Raw genomic sequence first — 14,053 nt, 5'->3', positions numbered from 1 at the left:
CTTCATGAATTCCTATCTGTCTTATGTTATTCTTCTTTGCATCATCTAGGAGTTGTTGGATCGATTTCTCATGATCCCCTACTGTTTTTAAGAGACCCGTTTTTTCATGATCACTGACTGTAATCTTATCTTCTATATCTGAGAGTCTGTCTTCGCATTCTTTTATTCTGTTGCATACACTTTCAATGGAGTGTTTAATCTCCTGGATATCTGTTTGAAGCTATTTTATGGATTCCATTTCTTTCCTATGTGGGGCATTTATTTTTTTCCATTTCTTTCTTATGCTGGGCCTTCATGGCTTCTATCGTGTTCCTGAGCTTAATTATTTTTTGTCAGTTTCTGCTATAGAGTTTTAAATCATGACTTTCATTTTGTTCACTATCTCTATGGTTATCTGACTAATTACTTCTGTTTTGAATTTTTCTAGAGCCTGATTGATCTGTTTTGCTACTTCCTGTGCTTTGAGTTCAGGATGTCCTGGTGGTTCACTATCAGCATTTTCATCCTCATTTGCCCTACTGTTTGCCATTGGTGAACTGGAAGTCTGTCTTTGTGTCTTGCTTAAGTGTTTTCTCATTTTTATTTTTGCTGTCAGGCTCTCCAAAGTTTAATCTATGGGATATCACCCAATCTTCCCGATATAGTTGTGCCTTAGCTTCTGGGTCTCTAATGACCCACAGACATTCTCATCTTCATAACGTCAGACAAAACAGCTCATCAAATCAACCACAATCCTTTATCCCACCTGATACAATCAGCAACACATTGAGATCAAGCACAGCTTGGAAACTGACCACCTGTGGTAGTCACTAGTCGATCACCATTAAACCATTTGCATTAAATTGAAGTCACAAAGCAGTCCAGAACATTTCTGCAGTGAACAAACTTTTCAATATAGTATACTTACCATTTAGTGGCTCAGACAGAGCTAGGACACAAGATTCCTCATCTCAGTTAGGTGATGGCTGAACCCCATGATGCAGACAGAACTCAGGCTGCAAGGCTCAGATTGAGTTCCCCTATCTTTTGAATGGTTGAACTCCACACCATTCTACTACAGATTTCCCATGCCCTTTCTTTAAAGATGTTCCAAGTTGGGAAATCAGAAAAAATACCCTTTATGACCACCTCTGCCTCTGCAGAGTGGGTCCAAAGACTGGAACAATCAGGAGGTCTGAGAGTGCACTGGGCGGAGTAAGGGGAGTTATGGATGTTCAGAAGTGCCCATGCAGCTACCTTCCTGATGCTGGAGGGATGGTGGCTCCAGGTGGCAGAGGGCGTGGCTCTCCTTCCCACGGTGAACAGGGCCCAGGCTACCTTTGGGTGGCTGGAGCAATGGTGGCACAGGCCAAATCTGTATGTTTGGTGTTATTTTCCTTCCCTTTCTTTTCTTTTCTTTTCTTTTCTTTTTTTTTTTTTTTTTTTCATACCGGAGATAGAACTTGGGTCCTTGCACTTGCAAGGCAGACCACTGAAGTACTGAGCTAAATCCCCCGTGCTTTCTTTTCCTTTAAATGCAACCACGATTTTTATTGCTAGTTTTAGCACAAGAAGCATTCTGTGTAATTTGCATTCATCAAGCTAATTATATTCTTGTTTCTTTTTGTCAGCTTTGAGTTTATTGGTACATTTTAGGGATACAGTTCAGTTGCATTCATTGTTGGGATCTTGTACCTCTACATGACAAGTCTTGATTCTCATTTTTTCCCCTTACCCCTGCCCTCCCTTCACCCCTTCCTCCCCTCCCCATCTACAAACACTTTATTTCCATCTTTTCATTATCTCACACTTTTTCTTTTCCCTTATTAACCTTCCCATACCCATCCCACCTGCCCTACACCTATAGCTCCTTTCTTCCCATTTCTAAATGCCAGTAATCTTATTAGGATCTTATGTGTCATTGCAGATTATTCACACCAGAGAAATATTCAATATTTACACATGTGTGCCTTATTTATTTCACTTAGTAGTATATCTTCAATATGTATCCATTTTCCTATGAATGAATCTATTTTCTCATTCTTTATGGCTTAGTAATATCCATTTTATAGAAAAACCACATCATCTTTATCCAGTTTCCAACTGAGGGGCAAATGGGCTGTTTCCAAGATTTAGCTATTACAAACTGTGCCGCTATAAACATGGGTGTGCATACTTCTCTATGATATGATTCTTTTAGTTCTTTGGGAAAGATAACCAGCAGAGGGATGGCTGGGTCAAATGGAACCTCCAGTGCCAGCTCTTTGATGTATATCCGTATTGATTTCCATAGTGGTTGCACCAGTCTGCACTCCCACCAACAATGGAGAAGGGTTCCTTTCTCTCCACAACCCTGCCAACATTTGTTATTGTGTGATTTCTTGATAGTAGCCATTTTTTGTGGGGTGAGGTGGATTTAAATCCCCCACTAAAATTGTATCATTGCTTATTTGGTTTTTCATGTTACTTAATATTTGTTTTATATAGTTGGGGGCATTTATATTCAGTGCATATATGTTTATGATTTTCAACTCTTCCTCTTGAATTGTTCCCTTTACAAGGATGTAGTGTTCTTCTTTGTCTCTCTTAATGAGTTTTTGTTTGAAATTTACTTTATCTGAGAATAATATAGCTACCCCTGCTATTTTCTGGGCTCCTGATGCCTCAAAAATTGTTTCCCATCCTTTCACTTTCAGTCTATGGGCTTCCTTTTGCACTAGGTGTGTTTCTTCTATACAACATATTGTTGGATTTTGCTTCTCAATCCATTCTGCCAGTCTATTTATCTTGATTGGTGAGTTGAGGCCATTAACATTGATGATTATAACTGATATATTCTGATGTATTCTTGTCATGTTATTGTCCTTTTGACTCTTTTTACTTTTTCTCCTGTCTCCTTTTAATTTCTTCCCTTGCCTATTTGATGTGGTCTGCTGGGACTCATGTTATTGTGAACTTCATTGCACTTTTCTAGGATATTGTTTAGAATTCCTTGCAGTGCTGCTTTGGTGTTCATGAAATTTCTCAGGTGCTCTTTGTTGTGGAAGTATCTTATTTCCCCATCTATTTTGAAAGAGAGTTTTGCAGGATACACCATTCTAGGTTGGAGGTTCTTTTCTTTCAGGACTTGGAATACCTGACAAGAGGCTCTCCTTGACCTAAGGGTTTGTGTTGAAAAGTCTGCTGTGATTCTAATAGGCTTTCATTTGCATGTGATTTGTTTCTGTTCTCTTACTGCTTGTACTATTTTGTTTTTTTGTTGGATTTCTGGGATTGTGATTATTATATGTCTAGATGTAGATTTTTTTTTGATCATGGCTATTTGGAGTTCTATATGCCTCACTTATCTGTATGTCTAATTCTTCCCCTCTGTTTTGGAAGTTTTCTGTAATTAATTCTGTGAAGAGTTTTTTTAAGTCATTTGCGTTTTCTCCTGCTTTTTCATGAATTCCTATCAATCTTATGTTGTTTTTCTTTGCATCATCTAGAAGTTGTTGGATTAATTTCTCATGATCCCTTACTGTTTTGGAGAGACCTCTTTTTTTCATGGTCACTGACTGTGATCCTGTCTTCTATATTTGAAATTCTGTCTTCACAATCTTTTATTCTGTTGCATACACTTTCAATAGTGTTTTTAAACTCCTGGGTTTCTGTTTGAATCTATCTTATGGATTCCATTTCTTTCCTCTGTTGGGCATTAATTGTTTCCATTTCTTTCTTATGCTGAGTCTTCATGGCTTCTATCATGGTCTTGAGCTCATCTATTTTTTTGTCAGTTTCTATTCTAAAGTCTTGAATCATGACTTCCATTTTGCTTATCATCTCTCTGCTTAACTGGGAAATTATTTCTCATTTGAATTTTTCTAGAGTCTGATTGATCTGTTTTATTACCTCCTGTGCTATGGGTCCAGGGTGTCCTGCTGGTTCACTATCAGAATTTTCATCCTCATTTGTCCTACTGTTTGGCATTGGTGAACTGGAAATCTGTCTTTGTGTCTTGCTTAAGTGATTTCTCAGTTTTTTATTTTTGTTGTTGGGCTGTCCTTCTTTAATTTCTGAGTATTACTTAAATCTTCCTGATATAGTTGCGTTTTAGCTTTTGAGTTTCTAATGACTCATAGACATCCTCATTTTCATAATATCAGGGAAAACAACTCTTTAAATCAATCACACCCTTTATCCCAACTGATACATTCAGCAGCCCAATAGGATCAGGCCCAGCTTGCAAACTGACCATTTGTGCTAGTCATTAATGTATCACCTTTAACCCATGTGAATTAAATTAATATCAAGAAGCAGCCCCACATATGTTTGCAGTGAATATTGTTTTCAATATAGTATCTTTACCATTTAGGATGGGGTTTAGACTGAGTTAGGACAAGAGGCGTAGATAAGTGAAAGAACTGGAGCAGGTTTGAAGTGAATCCAGAGGATGTACAATTACCTTACTATCCTTATGAAGCTATTAACTTCGGGGGGATAGAGAGAATGCAGGAATAAGGCAAGAATATATTCCCTTAATAATAATAGGTGCTTACCTTCCCTTGATGTTACAGAGCCATGAGTGAGGTAAAACGACTGGAGAAAAGAACATAAAGAGAAACCCCCCCAAAAAAAGAAAAATAATAAAAGAAGAAGTCTGAGTTAGGACAGGAGCAGGAATAAAAAGGGAGATAAGGAATAATATTGTGGAGAAAGAGACTGAGTTGGAGAGAGAGGACAGAAATAAGAAAGAAATTTTAGGGCGGAATGAGGAAAACAAAAAAGAAAGAAAGAAAAGAAAAAAAAACAATTTGAAGGGTCTCTTTCAGACTATGTCTCTGTTCTCATATTATACCACATTTACAGCCATATGCAGAACCAAATCCCCTGGTCTCAGCTAGCCAATGGCAGTTCTCCATGACTGAGACTGAACTCAGTCCACAAGGCCTAAGTTGAGTTTCCCAACTCTCAGGGATGAACTCCACTCAGTTCTATTACAGGTTTCCCCTGCCCTTTCTTTAAAGATGTTCAAAGTTGGGAGCTCAGAAAACTACCCTTCATGAGAACTTATGTCTCTGCAGAGTTGGTCCAAGGACTGGCCCAATCGGGAAGTTTGACAAAGTGGAGGGAGCAGGTCGTGGGGGTGTTTCAAGTGTGCCTGTGCAGCTACTTTCCTACCTGGTTCTGGTGGCTCGCAGTCTGGGAGGTTGCACACCTGCCACGTGATCCCAGGCAGGCAAGTGGAGAGACCCCCTCCGGGGTTCTTGGGTCCTTACTGGGTCTGGTGGAGCGCAGTCCTGGAGGTCATGCACCCACCGCCTATATTCTTTATTTGTTTTTGCTTAAACATTATGCCTTACCTCATAAATTCTTTCTGAGAGGTGAAAAATGACATGTGATATTCACATACATACACATTGCTACACACACACAGAGCAAAGCTTGATATGTGAGTCCCACCTACACAAACTTGTTGGATGTTTTTGCTTTGTTCCTTTCTCTTCGCTAAAATGCTCCTCTGAAGTTTTTCTTTCAAAATTTATTGAAATCTAATTGCATAAACAAAAAATTATATATATATATACATATATGATATGTGAGGAAATATAAATTATAGAGTGGTTATCACATTATACCTAAGTACCACATCCACTGCAAAGTTTCTATTAAGCAAATGAAAGATGTCCAGACTACTCTTCCAATTGAAGATTATTCCTTAACACAAAGTAGTTTTGGGATCCTGAATTAAGTGTATCAGTCTAATATGAAATAAAATCTTCATAGCTGCCTCTCTCTCTTGCTCAGGAGATCATTATTCTTCAAGGACACAGCTGTTAAATGCTTGGTTTTTCTAAGTCTGTATCATATTGTGAATCTCTAACTCTGTAACAACAAAAAATAGTAGTATTTCCATCATTCTTAGTAAGAGCTCCTGAATTTCCTCATTCTTTAAATTAGCTGTTTGTTTGAAATTTATTAATTCAATCAATGACCTGGTCTCATGTAATTAAGGGAAGAAGTTCCCAGAGGATTAGAGAGAGTAATTCATCCACATTGTTACTTAGGCCTCTTACAGTTAATTGCTAATGCAGATTGGTTAATTTATTTCTGAGGAAGTCCTACAAAACATAAGCAACATTTTCTTTTATTTTGTTGAGTTCTTTGAAAATTAAGTTTCATGTAGTACACATCCATCCTCATTTGTTTACACATATTATCAAAGACTGCTGTGACATTACAGTAGCAGAGTTGAACAGTTGCTACAGAGATTCTATATCCTAAAAAAATCTAAAGTATTTGCTATCTTCCCTTTTATAGAAAAAGTTTGGTGACACCTGCCTCAAGCTTCTAAAGATTGGAGTATTTGTTAATCATCAGTAAAGAACTTACACAGACTTATTTTCCAATGGGAAATATGGTTCATTTCTTACAAAACTAGCAAATTCCTATGCTTACAAAAATCACGTTTACAGGACATGTTTCACTTGTTTACAGGACTAATAACCTCTTCCACACAAAAAGTATAGTTCAGTTTACATTGCTAAAGTAAAGTTATGGAGACTGCTAATCCTACAACAATACCCACTTTTCTCTTTTTCTACATTAATGTAATTCAAAGTGGGCATGTGAGCACTTTGCAATCATTGTATTTCTGATCCTCAGTGTTAGTTTTCTGAGGCCACAAAACTGTGCTTTCACTTCAGAAACACCAATAGAAGTGATATATTCATTCTTGGGCTTTCTCATTCTTCCCTTTCCCACTAACCGGGACCTATAACAACGCTAAGTATGATTCCAGTGAGTAGAATGTCCTGGGAAAAGTGGAGACAAATGAAAATTATTTAAGCAATTAAGTGGATCTTTATCACTTAAAAAAACATGTGTAACACCAGCATGGTGGCTTAGAAATGTAATCCTAGCACGTTCAGATAGGATATCACAAGTTCAAGGTCAGCTTGGGAAACTTAGGATAAAGCTGTCTCAGAATTAAAAAAAATTAAAAAGGGCTGGGAATGTAGCTCAGTGCAAATGTCTCGTTTCAATCCAGTTCACCACAAAATAAGAAAACAAAAACAAAACACATGTGGCATGAAGACCCCTCTAACTTGGAGCATCAACATGGGCATTAAATTATGAAGGAAAGAAATTCATATCTTCTTTTAGCCACTGACTTACCATAGGGTGTTATTTACTGTAGGCTAGTCTTACCTCAAGGAATGCAAGCTTTATGCAATGTTCTTTCACATTAAAACAATTGAACTGGTAAAAAATTGGCTCTTGGTCAAAACTTTAGGGCGCTTTGATAAACTGTGCTTCAATTTTATGAGTTTCCAAGAGGCTAGTCACTTACAGTGACTGTTATTCTCTTTTCCTGGATAAAAATACACAATTCTAGATAGGTGAAGCAGGAATTTTGAGCACCGATCTTTCTAATTCCTAATTCTCCCAAGTAGGAGGGTTGTAATAACTGGTGTTTGCCCTATGCATGTGTCATTTTAGTCCTGAAAAAGCATCTATACCAACATAGTACCTTAGGTAATGTAATAGGGAAATAATCAAGGTAAGACTTTGAAATTGGACAGCTAAGGATAGTTGTCCCCAAAGAGACATTACTGTATTTTGAAACAATTACAACAAAATTAGGTGTGGTAATGAATACACATTCAATGATGACAGACAGTGTTTGTTAAGCAGGCAAATTTAGGTACAATTCCCATGCCTTAGAGGTTTCACTAGAACCAGGATAGTTCTCTAGTTTCTCATAGATAGTACTGTCTTAGATAAGGATAGTGGTTCTTCTTTGTGACACCACAGCCATAGCCAAATTTAAAATTTGCTCTTAAACTATGACTTAGGAAACATAGAAATCTAGATATGGCAAATAAACCCTGAAACAAAATACTTAATATTTCCAAATGTAAAGTTTCTAAAGTCTAAAATATTATTTTGTGAAACCTTTGTTGAAAAATAAGGCATAAATCCCAAAACAACTGTGACACGAAAATAAAGTCCTTTTACCTTCCTACTCAGTGTTCAGTGCCCAGTTTAAAAGCAACTTCCTTTGGGAGTTATTTGGCATCTCTGTTATGTGTTCTCTGTCATAGTTTTTAATTTCTGGATCATGATCAGTAGGAAGGTGAGTTTAGTTATTTAAGTGCCAGTCTCCCCACTGGACTAAATGCTCTGAAAGGAAAGAAATTATATCTTTCACTCTTACCAAAGTATTCCCAGATCTTATTGGGATGCCATCAATATACCAGAAGCTTAACAAATATTTACCTTTTATGAGGAATTAAGCTTATTGTTACATTTTAGGTATGCAATACAGTTATATTCATCAGTGCAATCTTGTAACTTTACATGATGTATCTTTGTTATTGTTTTTCTCCATTCCCCAGCCCTCCTTTTGCTCCCTCCACTCTTCCCTATTCACAAGAACATTTTTCCATGTTTTCCCTTTTCTCATGTGGAGATACTTCAAAAAAGTAGGATTAGAAGTCCCACTTGACCCAGCTATTCCTCTGCTGGGTACTTACCAAAACCATTAAAAGAATCATACCACAGCAATATATGCTCCCCCATGTTTATAACAGCACAGTTTGTAATTGCTAAAACTTGGAAACAGTCTAATTGTCCAGCAACTGGAGCCTGGATAAAAATATATTTTATTTTTTATACAATGGAGTACTACTCAGCCATAAAATGAGAAACTAGAGACATTTATAGCTAAGTGAATACACATTGAGGCCATAAACTTAAGTGAAAGTAATAAGACACAAATGTGTAAATACCAAATAGTTTCTCTGGTATGATAAACTAAAGGTGTAAATAAGGATCAAAATGTATAATTGTTATTGTATAATGGGAAGAAAAGGCCTGCAGGAGTAGTGAAAGTAGGTGGGGTAGAGGAAAGGGAAAATTAAAAGAAATGAGAATAGGCAACATTTTCTAATCCTTGTTCACAGCCACAGATTGTGTATCTTCCACAGATTACAATTAGTTTCATGAGTGGAAGTAGGAACACTTAAATTTTAATGGAACATTTGGGTTATGCACAAGAAGAAAGTATTAAAATAATATAGTAAATGAAAATCATGACATTCAGGATCTAGACATATTCACAATTTTTTTTGTTTTGTTTTCAGAAAGTCAACTCATCAGTCAGACGATCGGATCTCTGAATCAGTCTTTCTTAATCATTAACTTCATATATTTTGCCCATGACTTGTTCTCATAGGTACATGGATTTTTATAGTGGGAACTGCTTCACCTGTATTTTGACAAGGAGTTTGAGTGATTCTGAGGCATTTCAAAATGAAGACCATGTCTCAGAAGATACATGTGATAAGATCATCCTTATATGTTTTGTTTGAAAGTGTGAGATAATTCTACCAGACACCTATGCCATATTGTGTCTAACAGTCTCAGTGAATGATACAAAGTGTGAAAATGTTTTAGTGCTCAAGAAAGAGATTAGAAGTTACAAGACATATGCTTCGAGATGAATAGAAGAAGCATATACACTAATATTTGAATATTACATTAGCTCAATATAAAGGACAAATTTTTTCTTTGTGTTAAAATTTTTTGAAACTTTGCACATGTCAAATTCCCCTGGAATGTTTGTTAAAACAGAGACTTCTGGCCCTTATCCTCACATTCTGTGAAAAGTAGGTTCAGAGCAGGTCCAAAGTTTTTCATATCTACCATGTTTTCAGGCACTGTCATTTCTGTTTGTATTGAAAGTTTGCTTTATTTTGTTTTCTCCTTTCCTTTCCATCAGATTCATCAGGAACATGCATGAGGTAAATCAAACAGCTGTCTTAGAATTTTTTCTCCTAGGACTGACAGATGATCCTGAACTGCTGTTCCTCACCTTCTACCTTTTCCTGTCCATGTACCTGGTAGCTGTGATCGGGAATCTGCTCATCATCCTAGCCGTCAGCTCTGACTCCCACCTCCACACCCCCATGTACTTCTTCCTCTCTAACCTATCCTTTAATGACATCTGTTTGATCACATGCACTGTCCCAAAGATGCTGGTGAACATCGGAGCACAGGATCAGAGCATCTCCTACACAGGCTGCCTCTCCCAGGTCTGCTCTGTCTTAGCTTTTGGTAGTTTAGAAAGTTGTCTCCTTGCAGTGATGGCTTATGACCGCTATGTGGCCATTTGTCACCCTCTCAGGTACACAGTAATCATGAACCCTCAGTTCTGTGTCCTGCTGGTTTTACTCTCCCTGTTTATTAGCACTCTTCATGCCCTGCTTCATACTCTGATGGCGCTGCACCTGTCCTTTTGTACAGACCTGGAAATCCCACACTTCTTCTGTGAGCTTGCTCAGGTCATCAAGCTCGCCTGTTCTGATAGCCTCCTCAATAGCATCCTAGTATATTTGGTGGGTGGCCTTGTGGGTGGTATTCCTCTCTCAGGAATCATTATCTCTTATATTCACATTGTGTTCTCTGTCTTGAGAATGTCATCAAGAGGAAAGTATAAAGCCTTTTCCTCTTGTGGGTCTCATCTCTGTGTTGTTTCATTGTTCTATGGGACAGGTTTTGGGGTCTACATCAGCTCTGTGGTTACAGATTCACCTAGGAAGGTCGCAGTGGCTTCGGTAATGTATTCTGTGGCCACTCAGATGCTGAACCCTTTTATCTACACTCTCAGGAACAGGAACATGAAAAAAGCGTTGAGGAGGCTCAATTATATGTTACATTCTTTTCTGTCATGTATCGTTGTTTTGCATTCAGGTTTCCAGAACAAGTCAAAATAACAGGATTTTGGAGGAGCCACAAAGCTTGAACCTTTTCTTTCATGTGGGATAAATTTCTACCATGATTATAAAATATAACAATTAGGTAGATTTGAACTTGGCTTGTGACTTGATGTTGCTTTATGCCTCATTCAATAAATTTGGCACATGATTTTAATTCTGTGAAAATATTTTCTTTGCTTAAGATTCATATATGTAAAACCTGAAGCAGAGGCTTTAATCTTTTAATCCAGTCTCAGGAGAAGGTGAGATGAGAAAATGGATGACAGGGAAAATAAAAAAAGCTAAGGTTATGTGTAAACATATATGATTACAGTCATGTGAGTTGCATCCTAGAGGAAGTACTACTAATGAATCAGAAATGTGAATGCAAAGAGCCTTTGAGGCAATTCATAAGACCTGTTATTGGTAAACAGTATCTTTCAAGGCAATAACACCATCTATCATATTTAGGATTATTATCTATAAAGTATTCATAATTAAAGAAAGCAATAACTTGAAAATATGTGTTATTTAAAACTGACGGTGATAGTCAACTGATTGTGTCAACTTGAGTAGGAAAAGCTGAACTGATTGGATTAGCATAATTCTGGGTGCAGTTGCAGGGGTTTACTGAAGACAGAAGACTCTTTCTGGCTGTAAGTGGCATCAACCATTGGTCTTGTAGCCTGACTGGAATAAAAAGGAAGTAAAGAACGAAGCCTTGCCTCTATTACTTCTTTTTTTATTTTTTTTACTTCACAGAACTTATTTATTTATTTATTCCTCATTGAGTTTATTGGTACATTTTAGGTATACAATACAGTTGCATTCATCATTGGGATCTTGTACCTATATATGACTTATCAGGTTCTTATTTTTCTCCAGTCCCCAGCCTTCCCCTTATCCTCTACACCCTTCCGTGTTTACAAAGACACATTGTTTCCATTTTTTTTTCTTTTCTCTTTTTACCTTTATTACTTCTGAAGAGATCCAGCCTTTAACTTTACCTTGGTTGTCACCCTCTGGCTTCCACTGCAGACCTTTTGGCCTTCTGATATGGACTTTCAAAGGTTGTACAGTGAGATACAAGCCGTCAAAATTTGACTAGATCTTTTGGATCTTCAGCATGTAGAAAGCCATTTTGCATTCTGCAACTGACTCTGTGGGTTTCTATTGTAATCCTACATTCCAAATTATTATATATTAATGTATCTCGTGTTAATCTCTTTCTGTAATAAGCACTGGCTGATAAACAGAAAACCAGAAAAACTCAAGCAGGATATTTTTAGATCTGATGAGCAAATTTCTCAATACGGCAGGATGCAAAATCAACCTCAAAATTAAATAGCATCCCTATGTACCAATAATAAATGTATTAAGTAAAAAAATTAGGAAAGCAATCCCATTTGCAACATAACAAAAAGTTAAGTATCTCAGAATCTAACTAATCAAAGAAATGAAAAGCCTTTCCAATAAAAAGTTACAAAACACTGAAGAAATTTAAACAGACATTAGGAAATGGAGAAAACTTTCTTCATGAATTTCAAGAATTAATATTGTTAAAAGGGCCACATTACCAGGAGCAACATACAGATTCGATGTAGTTTCCTCTTAAAATACCAACATTCTTCAAAGTGCTAGAAAAATAATCTTAAAATCCATATGGAATCAGAAAAGACATAGAACAGCCAAAGCAACTTTGAGCAAAAGAGCAATGCTGGTGATCTCACAGGATCGGATTTTAATTTATATCAGAAAACTATAGTAATAAAACAACATGATATGTCATGGAAACGTATTACATAGAGACAAATGGAATGGAGCAGACCACATATAAATAAACCCAAGCACTTCCAGGTATCTGATTTTTGTCAAAGAAACTAAAACATGCTTAAGGAAGAATTCTCACCAACAAATTGTGCTAGGAAAATTGGGTAGACACATGCCAAAAATTGAAATTAGATTTATCTTTCATCTCTATTAACAAAAGGTTAAAATGGATCAAAGCCCCATACACAAAACCAGAAAATTGAAAACTTCTGGAAGAAAATATAAAGAAAACTCTTAAAGCCATATACATAGACTTCCTGAATAGGAATCTAATAATACAGAAAAATAATATCAGGAATCAACAAATAGGATTACTTCAATTCAAATGCTTCTTGGCAGAAACAGAAATGTTTAACAGGGTGAAAGAACAACCTAGAGAATAGGAAAAGTCTGCTATTCCTTCTGTTTTGATAACGTGCTAATAACTAGACTATATAAATAAAAAATGATCCCCTAAACACAAATACTTTAATCAAAACTGGTCAAATGACCTAAATAGACATTTCTCAAAAGAATGACTACAAATAGCCAATAAATATATGAAAAAGTGTTCAACAGTTTTGGCCATTTGGGAAATAAAAATCAAACCTACATTGAGATTCCATCTCATCCCATCCTGGATATATATCATCAAGAATACACAAAACAATGAATGCTTGTGAGGATGTGGGGAAAAAAGGAAGCTTTGTAATTGTTTGTGGAATGTAATAGAAATACCATTTTACTTATCTATACCACAATATGGTCCATCTACAGAAGCATTAAAGTCAACTTATTATAGCTATAATTGTATAATGATTTTATGGTAACAGAATTCACAATAGCTGATAATGGAAGTAGCCTTGATGCTGGTCAACCAAAGAATAAAGGAAATGTGATAAATATGAACAGTACTCAGCCATAAGGCAACATGAGTTAATATTATTTACAGAAAAATGAATGGAAGTAGATCCATCACGGTAAGCCAAATAAGTCAGACTCAGAAAGTTAAACATTGTGTTTTCTCCTATCTGAGAAACTTAAAACATTAGTTCATTAATGAGTGAAATAAGGGATAAATTAAAGGAAGTAGAAGGTAGATCCTTGGAAATGGAGAAAGATATCAAGGGATGAAGTAAAAGAGAAGAGAAAAAAGAAATTGAAAATAATCAATAGATGTTTTATTAATGTACAAATTCCCAAATCAAATATCACTCTTCTGTATTACTAGTATCACTAATATAAATTATATCCATTTAAAAAATAGAATTGGCAGACCAACCAATAAAACAAGTAAAAATCCAAATTTAACAAAATACAATATAACTTTATACTGTATGGATTGGTAGATTTTCATTCTTTTTTCTTTTAAGACAATGTTTCACTGAGTTTCCTAGTCTGTCTTCCAACTCATGATTGGCTAAGTTGCACAGATAACTGAATTATGATCACACACCTCCATGCTGGGCTAAATTTTATTTTCTGAAATTCTTTATAATTTATTTATTCTTTTTTTTTTTTTT

At 36.2% G+C, this 14,053-nt stretch overlaps 1 protein-coding gene across 1 annotated transcript; it reads left to right on the top strand.

Annotated features, from left to right (window-relative positions):
• Positions 1-9,743: 9,743 nt before the first annotated feature.
• Positions 9,744-10,739, top strand: LOC104874848 (olfactory receptor 7G1). The gene has a single exon (XM_010642093.2). It carries the CDS (start codon positions 9,759-9,761, stop codon positions 10,737-10,739), a length of 981 nt encoding a protein of 326 aa, XP_010640395.1. The 5' UTR covers positions 9,744-9,758.
• The last annotated feature ends 3,314 nt before the right edge of the window (positions 10,740-14,053 follow it).

This window comes from Fukomys damarensis, unplaced genomic scaffold (genome assembly GCF_012274545.1).
Source record: "Fukomys damarensis isolate Sample0158 unplaced genomic scaffold, DMR_v1.0_HiC HiC_scaffold_37, whole genome shotgun sequence".
Taxonomy (NCBI): domain Eukaryota; kingdom Metazoa; phylum Chordata; class Mammalia; order Rodentia; family Bathyergidae; genus Fukomys; species Fukomys damarensis.
Note: the sequence above shows the minus strand (reverse complement) of the source record. Positions and strands in the feature narration are given on the sequence as shown.

Coding starts and splice junctions, on each gene's coding strand:
- LOC104874848 (XM_010642093.2), top strand. CDS start 9,759: ATGCATGAGGTAAATCAAACAGCTGTCTTAGAATTTTTTCTCCTAGGA.